At 42.8% G+C, this 15,371-nt stretch overlaps 1 protein-coding gene across 1 annotated transcript; it reads right to left on the bottom strand.

The window, feature by feature from the left end:
• Positions 1 to 2,214: 2,214 nt before the first annotated feature.
• Positions 2,215 to 14,793, bottom strand: LOC129327448 (zinc finger protein 883-like). Its single transcript, XM_054976098.1, has 8 exons — positions 14,453 to 14,793; positions 13,172 to 13,276; positions 11,872 to 11,967; positions 10,746 to 10,856; positions 10,343 to 10,429; positions 9,545 to 9,622; positions 6,717 to 6,815; positions 2,215 to 4,858 (listed from the first exon to the last, which is right to left on the bottom strand). The coding sequence occupies exons 1-8, from the start codon at positions 14,538 to 14,540 to the stop codon at positions 3,489 to 3,491; spliced, it is 2,034 nt and encodes a 677-aa protein (XP_054832073.1). The 5' UTR covers positions 14,541 to 14,793; the 3' UTR covers positions 2,215 to 3,488.
• Between the last annotated feature and the right edge of the window lie 578 nt (positions 14,794 to 15,371).

Here is a 15,371-nt window from a genome sequence, read left to right as displayed (position 1 = left end):
TCCTATCACCATGTTAACCCAAACTTGGGACATCCCCTTGGATATAGTGCTGCTGGATTGTTCACAAGATGGGTGTGGGTGTGTATATGGGCACACACACACACATGCCAGTGAGATCTGTGTCTCTAGTTCCCAGCAACACTCAGTGCCAAGCTAAGCAGATTTACACCGTTCTAAGTCTATTGGGCTTAGAAGGGTATACATGTTTAGCATTGTATAGGCAGCTTGGAAAAGATGGGTTCTCTTTTGGCTTTCTCCCCCACTCAACTTATTATTTATTTACTTGATCCATAGTTCACATTTTAGACAGTGTAGCACCTGCTGTATTTATAAACTGGTAGTTATGCTAATGATTATATTTTTCAAGTCCAGAAGCACTTTGAAGATCACCAAAATTTTCCGGGGAATACGCTTTTGAGACCCTCATATGTAGGTCAGAAAGTTAAGAAGAAGGGCCAGTTGGAGTGAGAGGATGCAGAAGTGCAGTGCAAACTGTAGTCGGCTTGATTATCTGTAACTTAGAATCATCATAGAATCAGAGTTGGAAGGGGCCATACAGACCATCTAGTCCAACCCCCTGCCCAGTGCAGGATCAGCCTAAAGCATCTCTTCCAATGTAATAAATAAACTTCCAATGTAATAAATAAAAACTCTAATTTGAAAAGGAAAAAAAAACTATTTTAATATTTTCTTCTTCATCAGGTCCGGGCATATGAAATATTTATGCTAGCAATACAGTAACATGACTCTTAAAAAGTAAGTCGTCCCCCCCCTCCCCCCGCCATCAGTCAGGATCTTACAGGACAGTAGAGAGTTTTGTTGATAATAACAGAGCAACACCATGTTTTATATACTTTTTAAAAAACTTCCATGATAGATCCAAGTTTAAAAGACTTACTCATATGAACTGAACACAGATTGCTTCGGCCTCTGTGGTTCGTACTTGCAGAAGGCAATTTTTAAACTGAATACTGAAAGCTGGTCCATTCAGAAGAAAATAGCATCACTCTTAAGTAATAATATTAAATAGAAAAATTAATTACCAAAATGCTTTTTTTAAAAAAAGAAAAAAATGCTGTTAGAAAGGGGTTAATTTTGGATAATTTTTGATCTTATCGGGCATTATTAATATAAAACATATAACTTAAAAGTGTTGATTTTAAAAAATTATCTATAAAACAATCTTTCTTGAACTAATATACCAACGTAAGTACTTTTTTTTAAATGGCTAAGCAATAATCTACTAAAGTGAGGAACAAACGCAACATAGTTTCTGTTCAAATGGCCAATTATAAAGCAATCTTTCCATTTCCTTTTAATCAAGTCTAGTGGAGAGAACTGGTATGTCGGATGATACAAAAGCAAAACTCCCAGTGCTCTTGCTAGCCAATCACCTGGAGGCCAAATCCACCATTATGTATTGTTAAACTGCACAAAAGATTGCAGCCCCCAACAGACATCATTCTATGTCTGCAGATGTGAAACAAAATGGGGGCCAACCTCAGCCTAACCTATCTCTCAGGGTTATGGTGAGAATAAAATGGAGGAGAATTATGTAAGCCACTTTGGGTCCCTATGGAGGAGAAAAGCATGGCATAAATGAAGTAAATAAATCCAGACAGAGCCAGGCACATGCAGCTATAACTGCAGTTCTCTTCTTGACAGAGAGCTGCCAGCGAAGACAGGGGCAGAGGTGCAAGAGACTCTCACATACAAAGCAGCACAAGGGGGAGTCAAATGAATAGAGAGAATGGATTGTGACTTTGAAAAAAACACTTTAAAATTTACCCTGGCCATAGAGGACATCAAAACCATCTTCCTAGATCAAATCCAGCATCCCTCTAATCTGGTATTCTAAAGATAGCCAAATGACCCTGCAAACTCACACGAAAGGTGTGAAAGTGACTACCATTGCTTGTTGTTCATGTCTTGCATGTGGGGTATACAACAGGAATATTGCCTTTGTAAACAGTATTTAGAGAAGAAATGGGATGTGAAGGGGGAGTTATGGGGGCTAGATAATTATTAACTGAATAACTAGAGAGGAGATGTTGATCTTTACAAGAAATATAGATAAGTTAGAAATGTAATTTATGGTTTAGAAATGTATTTTAATACGGAAAGCATTTAAAGAAGGTAATTAAGGCTATAAGAATTAATTATAGAAGTTAAATAGAGATATTAGATGTAGAGGTGGACAGCGGGTTGGAAAACTTTTGGAAGTCTAAGATAAGGGGAGGGAGAAAGGGTGGGGGAATAAGAAAACAAGGGGATTAATGGAAAATCTGTAATTTTTTTTCTGTCTTTTATTACTCACCCAATAATTTTTATTTTTTTAAAAAAAGGAATATTGCCTTTGCATAGGAAAGTTCTATTTTGCATCACGGCCAGACCATTTATTAATTCTTTAGCGTGGGTGGGTTTCTGTATCACTGATTAATGAGTACTTCTTCCTCATGCTGAGAAGTCTGAAGACTTCTTTCATACAAAGCTGCCTGAAACGGTTTATGTAGTGCGGCCCTGTCTCATCCAACTGGAAGTGGCACTCCAAGGATTGCCACAGAGGAATGAGAGCCTGGTCGTCTCCTTTAACTGAAGATACCCAGGACTGAAACCGAAGTCTTTTACATGCAAAGCAGATGCTGTACCACTGAACCACTGTCTCTCTGTGTCTGTGGTCTTCAAACTTTCCAGACTCATCTTTAATACCTAGGCAGCAGCATGAAGCCTACAGAGCTCAAAGCACAGGACAGGAAGTCCTGTGACATCAATCACGCGGTGGGAAGGGGTGGAGCCAGAGTGACTACTTCACTGGCAGGGAGTGGAACTACACGATTCAAGTGCACATAAAACAGTGGCGGACTGAGTGGCAGCCAGGCTAGGAGAAGACAAGGGACAGTTTTTGGGCGGAGGCACATCTCTAGACCTGCCTATGTTAAAAAGAATCCTCTACCAGCAAGTGGCCACACCTCATCACCCTGCTGCTCTTTTCAAGAAAGGTAGGATGTGCGATGTCCTCACATGCACTGGTGTTCTGTTCCAAAAAGCAACAAAATAGAAACAGAAGCTTCCGAGGGGCTCGTGACTCAGCAGGTGGGGTTCCCTGACCCACCTGAGGGTCCCAACCTAAGTTTCAATCCCTGATGGGTGATAACACTTCCATCTCCTTTGCCACAATAGTCTCATTCCTCATTTCTCTCTCAATCCAAAAATGATACAAAGTGCTGAGTGGTGGGGTTTTGCCTCTTTTTAGGTAAATTTTCAGAGATTGTAGAAAATCTGTGGTTTGATTCATATCCTTCCCCCCCTGCCCACACACACAGCATTTTTATCCTATCTTCTCCTAATAATATTGCAAGTGCTTAAAACACACACACACACACACGTCACCTCCAATGCAATGCTTTTAAAAAATGCATGCAGTCACTTCAATCAGTTCAGTGTTTCCAAGAATTGGGGCAGGTGTGTTGTTCAAGCATTTTCCAGTCTCAAGATTTATATGGTTTGTCCCCTGTATGGGTCCTCTCATGGGCAACAAGGGTGGAGCTCTGATTGAAACTTTTTAGACAACGTGAACACTTATATGGTTTTTCTCCTGTATGGATCCTCTCGTGCCTGATCAGGTGTGCTTTGTGACTGAAGCTTCTGCTGCAAACCAAGCATGTATAAGGTTTCTCACCTGTATGGCTCCTTTTGTGCCTGTTAAGGTTTGATTTTCCACTGAAGCTTTTCCCACAGGCTGTGCAGGTATACTGTTTGACTCCTGAATGACTCCTCTCGTGGCTAATGAGGTCAGTCCGATGCTTAAAGCTCTCCTCGCAATCTGAGCATTTGTAAGGCTTCTCCCCTGTGTGGATTTTCTCATGTCGGAGAAGGTGTGCTTTATGGCAAAATCCTTTCCCACAGAGCGAACACAGATATGGCTTCTCTCCTGTGTGGCTTCTTTCATGTCTTGTCAGGTTGGACCTTCCACTGAAGCCCTTTCCACAGATGGAACATGGGTACGGCTTATCTCCTGTATGGGTTCTCTCATGTATGATGTAATCAGACCGATGATTGAAACCTTTCCCACAAGAGGGGCACTCAAAGGGTTTCTCTCCTGTGTGGGTTCTCTCATGTGTAGCAAGTTTGGAGCTTTGGCTGAAGCTCTTCTCACAGTGCGAGCACTTGAACGGTTTTTCGGTGTGGGTTCTCTCATGCGCTATGAGGGTCGAGCTCTGGCTGAAGCTCTTCAGACACTGCAAACACTTGTAAGGTTTCTCTCCTGTGTGGATCCTCTCGTGTCTGATCATGTGAGCTTTATGACTGAAGCTTCTGCCACAGACGGCACATGTGTACGGTTTCTCCCCTGTGTGGCTCCTTTGGTGCCTGTTCAGGTTCGACCTGCCGCTGAAGCTTTTCCCACAGAACGAGCAGATGTGGGGCTTCTCTCCGGTGTGGGTTCTCCAGTGAGCAATGAGGTACGACCTCACGTTGAAGCCTTTCCCACAAAGCGAGCATTTATGTGGCTTCTCTCCTGTATGGGTTCTCTCATGGGCAAGGAGATAGGATCTCACATTGAAGGTTTTCCCGCAATATGAACATTTGTACGGTTTCTCCCCAGTATGAGCTTTCTCCTGGGCAAGGAAGTATTTTCTCCAAATGAAAATTTTGCCATAATAGGAACATTTGTAGGGTTTCTTTCCAGCTCTCTTCCCAGGGTAACCTCCCTGCTGCTTTTCTGACCTGTATTGATCTGACTTTCCCACACAACGGAACACATTTCCTTTGCCCACTGCGAATGTTTTTTTATTGTATTCAAATTGCTTAGTGTTTCCCAGAAGAAAGTCCTCCTCCTCTTCTTTCACGCACTTATTCCCTGAGGGAAGGAACAGAGAACTGTGTCACCAGAATAAACCCAGGAAAAAGTGAGATTTTAAAACACCAGGATGCCAAATCAAACAGGAATAAAATAACCAGTTGTGTGGAGATGAGTAGCTTTGAAAATTCACAAAGTTACAAGAGGGAGTAAGGAAGGAGCTAACCATGTATGCTGTCCCAAGGTAAGGATTTCTTTTACAACAACCCTGTAAGGTAGGCTAGGCCCAAGGTCACCCAGTCAGCATCAAGGCCAAGTGGGGATTTGATCGCTGGTCTCACTCAGTGTAACACTCTAGCCATGAAACTATACCGGTTGTTTTTCATCTGTATGTGTAAGCCTGTGTCTCATGAAATTTGCACATGCCCGAATCCTAATTTACATACATAAAAATCCTCCCCCTCCACACACTTGCAGGTCACAGAAGGAAATCAAGTAACTTTGTAGATTGTGGCACAGATCAGACATTAATGTCCCCCTTTCCTGTCATGTTGCTTGTAAATTTACTATAGGTGGGGGAGGACACTGTTTCTTAGAAAGAGATTATTTTGCCTCATCTTGCAGAAACTAAAGTTACAATTTCCTTTTTAAGATTCCAAAATCAGCCATCGCAACACATTTTTATTATGACTTGCAGTAAGTATTGCAATTATGATATATGACTGTATATTTTTACATATAATATGCACACACACACATGATTATTATTATTATACTATTAGCATTAGCAGTAGTAGTATTACCATTATTATTAGGTTACTCAGGCTCAAAACCCCACTCTGCCATGAAGGAAGGAAGGAAGGAATCCATAAAATCCTAATTTGGGGACCCCAGTCATGCCTAAAATGCTCAGATGTCACAAAAAGTAAACCACCAGAGTATGGACAACAGTAGGTGGGGGGAACTGCTGAGGGTAATATTTTATTTACTTACTTGCTTTATAGTCCTGCCTTTTTCACTGAGACTGAAGGGAGATGGCACGGGGCAGGGGTCCCTCCCCCTCCACGGCAATTCCTCATAATTCCCCAACTTGTAACTCAATAATGCTGTGTCCACAATTGGACAAACATGAATCAGAGGAGATAAAACCAGCATTCATGTTCCCTCCTCCTGCACATAGATATATGGCATGTACACGACTCATATGCTTCCATACCCAAAAGACTGCCTCCTCCCATACTGTCCAGCCTGCCAGTTAAGATCTACCTTTCAATCCGTGCTCTCTGTGACCCCACCTTTGAAGGTAGAGTAGGTCACCACTAGGGACAGGGCATTTTCTGTGGTGGCATCTCACCTCTGGAATGCCCTCTCAATTGAGGCTCATTTGGCACTTACCTTACTTTCTTTTAGGCATCAGACCAAAACTCATCTTTTTACCCAGGCTTTTAATTAAGGGATTTATTTTACCAGCTTTTTAAATGATTTGGTGCTTCTGTTTTATGTAGTTTTTATGCTGTTTATATTGTTTATGTTGTTTAAACTGTAATCCACCTTGAGCAGGACTCTGAAGAAGTGACAGAAATATCCCAAATAAATAATTCTGAGTTGGACAGCCTAAAGCTTGGGATGTGGGCTTGGAGCACCCTTATAGCCAACTCAGAAGACCACACGAGCTGCCTTATACTGAGTCAGGCCCACGATCTCTCAAGGTAAGGATTGTCTCCTCTGACTGGCAGCATCACTCCAGGATTTCAGGCAGATGTCTTCCACATCAACTACCACCTGATCCTATCTTAATTGGACATGCCAGGGAATGAATCAGGGAACTTTTGCATGCAAAAGATGCTCTACCACTGAACCACTGACCACAAAGAACAGCGACTGAGAACCAAGAGTCTAGGCCAAACTCCACTCCTACCTGATTTGACACCTGACACAGTTGCTGTCTCCTCTGCTTGGAGGCCTGAGACCCACGGCTCCTCTTCTGGTTCTACCTTTATGATCACACCAGGAAATCCTGAGTAGGAAAGAGATGCAAGAGGAGGAGAAGATCAAGTGGAGGGAATGTTAATGTACATCTCCGCAACAAGTGGCATGCTTCCGGATCTTTCTGACCCTATTTGACGGTTCACACCTGTTCTGCTAAAGCATCACTGGCTTTTGGGATTGCCTGGGCAGCCTCCTAGAGAATCTCCAGTTCCAAGTTTTTCTAGTGCTCCAGACTGCTCTTTCGTTTGACTCACTCTGTTCCCGATCACATCTTAGAAAGCTGCCTGCTAGCCACAGAGAAACCACGGCTCCGTGGCTGAGCAGGATGCTCTGCATAAAGGCAGTGTCTTAGTCAGTTCTTGGAATCTCCACTTGAAGGGGCTCAGTTAGCCCAAACCAGAGGAAGCAATATGGAGGCAGATGACTGTTCTCCAGCCCATAGTCTGGGACATTCAAGTGGGTCACATAATTCCACTCACTGGGTCACAGACTCCTAACAGTCTCACCTCTTTTTGCAACTTTTTGGGAGGACCAGCTGCTAGTACACATGCAGAGAGTGCCATGCCTCCTGCCTCTTTGCATGCATACTGAATAAACCACAAGGTAAAGGCACTCAGCAGCAGAGAGGATTCCTTCATGGCCCTGCCCTTGGACTTGTCCCTTACTATGGTACACCTTCTGTTGTATTTTTGGTCCCAAGCATTCTTCGTCTGCTGCCCATAGTCCTGACTTTCACAGTACGGACGTCATAATTCTAACTCAACTTCTTGTCACATGGTTCTGATGTCACAGGTCTTCCTGTCACATGCTCTCAGCTCAATGGATACCATACAGGCTGGGTCTGCAAAGCTTGAAGATCACTGAGATAGATGGAGCAGTGGCCCATATAAAGCAGCCATGTGTATATTATTCATTCATGTGTCTCATTGCCAGTGGTAACTGCGTGTCTGGACAAATGAACTGATTTATAGTGATCATTGGTCCAGCTAGCCCAGAACTGTCTATTGCAGAGTTTGGCAAATCCCAGGTACCAGGGTGCCCAGAAATTTAATTGTGGTGCCTTGTATGTTCAGCAGTAATTTATTGTAAGTGCATCTTGGTGATTCTCAGGACATAGCTTAATTTAGGTGAGGGACAGAGATTAGCTTGTTGTTGTGATGACAATCAAGGTTACCCCCATACTTATTTGTACTCTACGACACTTCTGATATAGCTTTTAAAAAATAAATGACAAAAAACTGAACAGTTCAGGATTAGATTTTGTGGTAGCAATAATTAGAACGTATGGTTATTAATATATAAAATCCTGAAGGCTGAAAAAAAAAAGTCTGGCTCCTAAATTATTGAGGTGGCTCATTAAGCCAAAGGAAACTTGGGAAGACCTTTTCTACTGCAAATGGCTGTGGCTCTGAGAATTTATGGGCCAACTGGTACCTCTGCAAAGTCGAGGCAGTGAACAGAACAGCAAAAGCCCCAGAAGTCCTATCCTATTTGAAAAGGTTGCTGTAAGAATGATGAAGATGATGGCTTACATCCAGACCTCTGTTCCTTTATTTATTATGCATTTATTTATGTTAAGTATAGTCCTCCTTTCTCATCGAGACTCAAGGCAGATTACGTAGTGTAAAATGTTTATACTCCAATTTCTTCCACAATAGGGACCTCAAGCAAGTTGACAACATCCTCCTCCATCACTCCTCAAAAACAAGTGTCTGAGGAAAAGGCAAGCTGTGGAATAGCAACTGGCCCAAAGCTACCCAAACTTCAGCGGCTCCGTAGGAATTTGGAGCTGGGTCTTTCCCAATCTTAGCCCAACATGCTAACAAGCTACCATTTTCTCCAGCAGAAGGACATTTCAATTAGAGGAAGAAGGGATGGTGATTTACACCAATTTCCCCTTCCTCTGAAGACATCTCACCTTAGTGCTGTGCATGGATATGGATGCTTTTTAAAAAAGACTTTCAACAATAGAAATCAACAACAGATTTTGATTAGCGCACCCATGTACACCAAGTTAGTTGTGCCATTCCTGCAGCAGTATTTAATATAGGCCAGATATACTAAAATGCAGAATTCTTCAGTTCAACAGAAGAGACAACGGATTCCAAATCCAGTTTAAAATACAGCTGACTGGCATAGAGCAAGCTGCCCCCCCTCCCAAAAAACCTGCACCCAGGCAATAGTTGATGTTTTACTTTTTATGATGCAAAAAGTTGTGTAATGTGGAAAACTATGCATGGCTTTTTGAGACATCTTGGGAGACATGGGAGAGTGGTAGGGAGAGAGGTGGAAGATAAATATTTCTAATAGTTTTTTCATCTTCCTCTTCTCCACGATGAACCCCTACAAATAAACTGAAAGCCAGTGTGGTGTAAGGGTTGGAGTGTCAGACTAGGATCTGGGAAACCTTGGTTCAAACCCCCAGTCTGCCATGGAAGCTTGCTTGGTGACCTTGGGCCAGTCACACACTCAGCCTAACCTACCTCACAGGGGTGTTGCGAGGATAAAATGGAGTAAAGGAGAGTGATGTAAGCTGCTGAGTCCCCATTGGAAAGAAAGGCAGGGTATCAGTGGAGCAAATAAAATGAAAATACATTTACTTGCAGCATCTAAAGCCTCTGCCTTAATCCTCAGCCGGCTTCTTGTTCTCTCTTAAGATGGTAGACCCGGAGGCTGCACTGGACCCAGAGACTTGCTGTAAGAGAAGGTGCCCCATTCAGACACATTAAACCTGTCCCTCTCCCAGGTAAGCCTCACCTTCCTCATAATCCTGGACATCTGATTCCAGCAGCTCCTCTTCTTCTTCTTCCTCCTTTACCCTCATAACAGGAAACTCTGATCAAGAGAGAAAGTTTGGAGGAGTCAAATGTCAGTATTTCAGAGAGTCTTGTTTTTGGCCAAACAAACACAGGATGCTGAAATTCTGTGAATGGATTCCCTCCCACGAGTGTGTTTTTTTGGTCCTAAAAAACAAAAAAACCTACAGGGTGGAAGGTATGGATTAAGACTACAGTTCTGCAGGAGGGATGATTGCTCCTTCAGTGCTTCTACCCATATGATTCTCTGACTGATACTGCCACTCCAGGATACTTTTGAGAGGCCGGGGATTGAACCTGGCACCTCCTGCATGCCAAACAGATGCTCTACCACTGAGTCATGGCCTTTTCCCTTTTAATTAGGGGCGGGGGGAGACAGGGACATGGACATGCTTGTCTGTTTTCACTACTGGGGCTTCAGACACCTGAGAGGGTGGACAGATTTATGACTGGGAAACAATGCAGGGGGAAAAAAGGAAATCTGCCTTCCTTAGCACTGCAAACCTGATCCATAAGAGGCTATCTTTTGCAGCTGGGTCAGAAAATGACAGGTCAAAATGCACAGCCTGTACCTCTCTGTTATCCATCTCATTTATAAGAAACAAGTGGATAAAGGATTCTGAAAGTGTTCAAACTTTATGGGAAAATGTTAAAAAATGTCACATGTAAAATCAATCACAAAGAAATGCAATAATTTCTGAACATTCCCTGATTTAGGTGAAATCATCTCTGGACCCACCTGAGCACGAGACTCTGACACCCTTGACTTCTCCCAATCCTTCGTGGTCCCACGAGTCTTCCACTTTTACCACCGCAACAGGAAAGCCTGATCAACAAAGAGAAACGCAAGAGGATGTAATGACTGTCCTCCTAGCCAGCTAGCAGCGGTGGTTGTCAGCTACTTCCTGTGGAAATCCCAGCATTTTCTCCGATACTTTACGGCTTCAAGGGAAATGGTTCCTCTTTTTCCTTTGTTATTCAGTATATCATATTTCTGTGTATGGGGACAACAATCCTGAGAAGTAGTTTAGGTTGGAGGTAATGACCAGCACAAAGTCAACCAGTAAACACTCTGGGATTTTAACACGGGTCTCTCTGGTTGAAGTGCAACACTCTGATCCCTACACAACACTAGATCTCACCTGAAGAGTGATCTAGAACCTCATCTTTTCCAGAGACATTTTGCTTTTGAGTCCAAGATCTTCCCGCTTGGTCACATTGGGGGATCAAGTCTGTTTTGAGACCTGGAAATCCTAGCCAAGTAGAAAAGAAACAGAAATCAGACAGAATATAGAATCTGGATGAGATATTTCAACTCTTCCTCAGCACTGTACAAAAAGACCTTTGTTGCAGGACATTAAATTGCTATAGGAGGCGGTTGAGCCCCTGTCTAGGTCCAAAATCAAAAACATCCAGAGCCTTGTTATGTTTTAAAGTATACCCATCAGATGTTATATAGGTCTAATATCTTTTTGTACAAGTGGTTGGATCCAGTACATTTCCATAGGTGTAAGGATTTCTACAGCTGCCAAATTCTGTCCCTGGAGATCTCTCACCAAAAAGGCAGGATTTTAGAGAGCAGCCACAAAAGTCACATTCTGCAGGCAGATGTCCTTTCTCTCATAGAAACAATGTGCTGGGTCCTACCAAAAGCCTTTTATTTTAAAATTAATTTCCTTTTTACTTTATTTATAGCCCACCTTTCTCCCCAGTAGGGACCCAAAGTGGCTTACATTGGTCTCCTCTCCTCCATTTTATCCTCACAACAACCCTGTGAGGTAGGTTAGGCCAAAAGTGTATGACTGACCCAAGGTCACCTGGTGAGCTTACACTGCATAGCGGGGATTCAAACCTGGTTCTCCCAGATCCTAGAATTACATTTTAACTACGCATATTCCTATGCAACATGTGTTTCCCTGATCCTTTGTTTTACTTCCATACAGAATAACAACCTATGCCATGGTTGGGCAACTCTCTACAAATGTACTGAATAGTGGCACACCAGATCATTTTCCTTGGCACCCAGGGCTGATTCTCTGCAACTGCCAAGGCCCCAGGGCACTGGCAGCACCACTAAATCTCTGCTTGACCAATCATGTTGGGAGCAAGAACTGACCTCCTCTTCCCCCACACTGCCCTCCTACTTGTCAGTACACCAACATATTCACAGGCAGATACTGTGTGGTAGGGGAGGAGGATTGGCACTCAAGCCCAGAAGTTTGCATACCCCTGATCTATACATCTTGCTTATTCAGAGAATTTCCTTACCTGAACAGGCAATAAGGAAGGGTTTTTTCCCCTCCAATTCCTGATGATCCCGCAAGCCTTTCTCTTCTTTTACTTTTGTCAACCTGGCAGGGAAGCCTGATAAAGAGAAAAATACAAGATCTGGATACTCCCAGCTACGACAGATTGTGCTGTGAAGCAAATGTCTGCTGATTTCTCTGCAAATCGTAATAACATTTTTTCTCCCATCCTCCATCCAAGCAGCTCAGGACAGCATAACATGGCCGTTCCCTCCTTCATTTTACCTTTGTAACAACCCCATGAGGTGGGTTAAGGCTAGGAAAATGCAACTAGCACAAAGTCACCAAGTGAGAGGGGATCTGAACCCCAATCTACTAGTCCAACACTCTAATCACTACACCATACTACCAGTCAGAGTAAGAAGTATTGCATTAGATGGATCAATGGCTTGATTTAACATAAGGCACCTTGAGATATTCATTGACAAGATTGCTCCTATTCGAGCTCTTCTGCCCTTGGGGCAGAAATTTCAATAATAAATAACATTCGATTTATATGCCGCCCTTCAGGACAACTTAATGCCCACTCAGAGCAGTTTACAAAGCATGTCATTATTATCCCCACAACAACAAACACCCTGTGAGGCGAGTGGAGCTGAGAGACATCCTAGAAGCTGTGACTGACTCAAGGTCACCCAGCTGGCTTCAAGTGGAGTGGGGAATCAAACCCAGTTCGCCAGATTAGAGTCCCACACACACAACAACCAAAATTACTTATTGTTAACATTTTCACAACACCCTGGAAGGTAGGGTGATACACCTATCTTAATAGTTCCAGTGGGAGGCTGAAAGCCAGTTTGGTGTAGTGGTGAAGAGCGCAGGACTCTAATCTGGAGAGCTGGGTTTGATTCCCCACTCCTCCACTTGAAGCCAGCTGGGTGACCTTGGGTCAGTCACAGCTTCTAGCTCTCTCAGCCCTACCCACCTCACAGGGTGTTTTGTTGTGGGGATAATAATAATATACTTTGTAAACTGCACTGAGTGGGTGTTAAATCATCCTTGTCCATACACAAAGTCCTTATTAAAAGGACTCTGTGGCAGAAGTGAGATTTGAACCAGGAACTCCTAGATCATTCTCTTAGATGCTATGGTCCATCAAGTGTAACAAAGTTAAATGCAAAGAGTTAGCTAAGCTAACATCACCTCAGAACATTCAGACCTGGATACTTGGGCCAAACATGGGTTTTTTATTAACTGGGAATCACAACAGATTCTAAATGAGTTCTCTACATGCCCTGAGTTAGTTCAGTCCATTCCCACACCTGAGTGAGCACCAGGGAAGGCTTTGCTTTCCTCAGAGCTGTGGTGATTTGGTACCAAGTGATCGTCATCTTCTTTCTCCATCTTTATCATCACATTAGGAAGGCCTACACCAACCGAAAAATGTAAGAGGAGGAGATCAGGTTTGATTTACCATCCAGGAGCAAACAGTCATAGTGGATGTTGACTAGTTTCTGTGCAAATCCCAGAGTTTACCCAGTATCTAATGGTTTTGTGTGAGCTGACTTCTACGTTCCTTCACACAGGATAATGGAACCTTTTGCTAGTTTTTACCCCATGGCTGCCTCTCTTGTTCAGGATGTGTGGTGTCTCTTTTTTTAATGTCAAAACCAGCTTTCCATCCACATACACACAGGAGTCACTATCCTTACTTCAAATTTCCCCATGTATTTGTCCCTTCACATATTGCTTGCCTTATTTTCCAAGTAGGTCCCTGCTACTCTCACATCTTCAGCTCTACCACTCACACAGAATAAGCTAAAATAAAGTTACAGCTTTCAAAGTCCGCTGAAGTCAACGGGCTTAAAAGGATGTAATCCTAATTCAGACTCCATCTCCCTTGTTAAATGATTCTGCCTGTACACATCTGAGATAGACTGTAGCTCACTAACTCAGAATAATTATTCTTAACTTAGAACATTTTGTGCCACCTTTCCAACCAACATAGGGTCCTTGAGGTGGAGAACAATCAAAACTTTTAAAAACAAACTTTATCGATTCATAATACAGAAGACCATACTTACAGACTGAGTCACCACAGACGACTGGACGAAACAATCTACTCTCCTCCCCAACAAACACCCAGACCCAACCTCAAAATTATTTGAAAACAGACCACGTGAACTGCAGTTAGCACAGATCTCATAGCTACCCTGTGTGGTAGGCTAAGATGAGCAGAAAGCATATGACTGGCCTGGGGTCTCACTTCTCCTTTCCCTCCTCTTCAATAAAGTGGTTGCAGAATTTGTAGCAGAAGGCCAGCAATGCCTCACCTAGTATCCAGACCCTTAGAACCTTTGAATTTTGTCCCTGTAGTCCCCCACTCAAACAGATCTCCAATTCAATTCCTGGAATCTCCAGTATAAAGGGATCTCTGGTGGCAGAAGTTGGGAAGGATATTTCTCTGCCTGAGACCCTGACTATTCTATATTATACATACATGTTTTTACTGCTCCTGCCTTGAGAATCATTGCAGTGAAAGAACAAAGAGAAGCATGCAACAGATTATAAATTAATTGGTCTCTAAACATTGTATCTCTCACCCAACTGGACATCTAGGACAGCTTCAGTGTCTTCTGATCTCTGGAGATCTGGAATACTTGGGTTTTTCCTTTGTTCCATCTTTATCATCACATCAAGAATTTCTGTTCAGGAAGTGTGTGAAGGAAATAGCCAGAATAATTATTTTGATTTCCTGAGGTACAAATAGATGCTTTTTGTGCAATTCCCCAAGTTCTGCCCTAAATCTTTTGGCTTTGGCATGAATTATTTCTGTGACAAGGTTATTTTTGACAGGATTCCCTCTTCCACCAAGCCTGCTTGACCAGAGATCCAGGGTTATTCCTCTTGAGAAAGCAAGATAAATCAAGCCAAGTTTACAGCTTCGAAATCTGGTTGAGAACAAAGAAACAGACACAAGCAGAAATAATTTAGGACCTGAAGTACAAATTCGCTACCAATACAGATCACCAAATTAAATTCAGGAAAAAAATACAAAGCAGGGCAGGGAAATTCTTCGGTCCAGTGTCCATTGCTGGACTTATACAAGCTATGGAACTGTAGGCCTGTCTGAGGCACCATCAGTGCAAATCTGAATAAGTACAAGGAGCTAAATTTTATACTGAAAAATAAAAGGAGGTACACAGAGCAATGAATTAAAAAATCCAGTAAGACATAAAGTATCTAAGAAGCAGGATATTCCTCAAATATAAACAGTCATAAAAAAACAAGCAGGGGGCAAGTAAGGAACTGCAGGGGGCAGAAACAATTTGAAAATTCTAACTGTTCTCTAAAAGCTCCCCCCCCCCCCCGCCCAGCATTCTATCAGCTTTCAGGGACTTGATTTGGCTATTTCTCCCCTTCGACCAACTCTATGTTACCCTCAATATTTGATGCCTCTTGGAGCACACTCAGTCCTCACCAGGCAGAGCTTGGGAAGGGATCTTTCTTTTTCCTAATGTT

This window comes from Eublepharis macularius, chromosome 4 (genome assembly GCF_028583425.1).
Source record: "Eublepharis macularius isolate TG4126 chromosome 4, MPM_Emac_v1.0, whole genome shotgun sequence".
NCBI classification, from domain to species: domain Eukaryota; kingdom Metazoa; phylum Chordata; class Lepidosauria; order Squamata; family Eublepharidae; genus Eublepharis; species Eublepharis macularius.
This window is presented reverse-complemented; position numbering and strand designations above follow the sequence as displayed.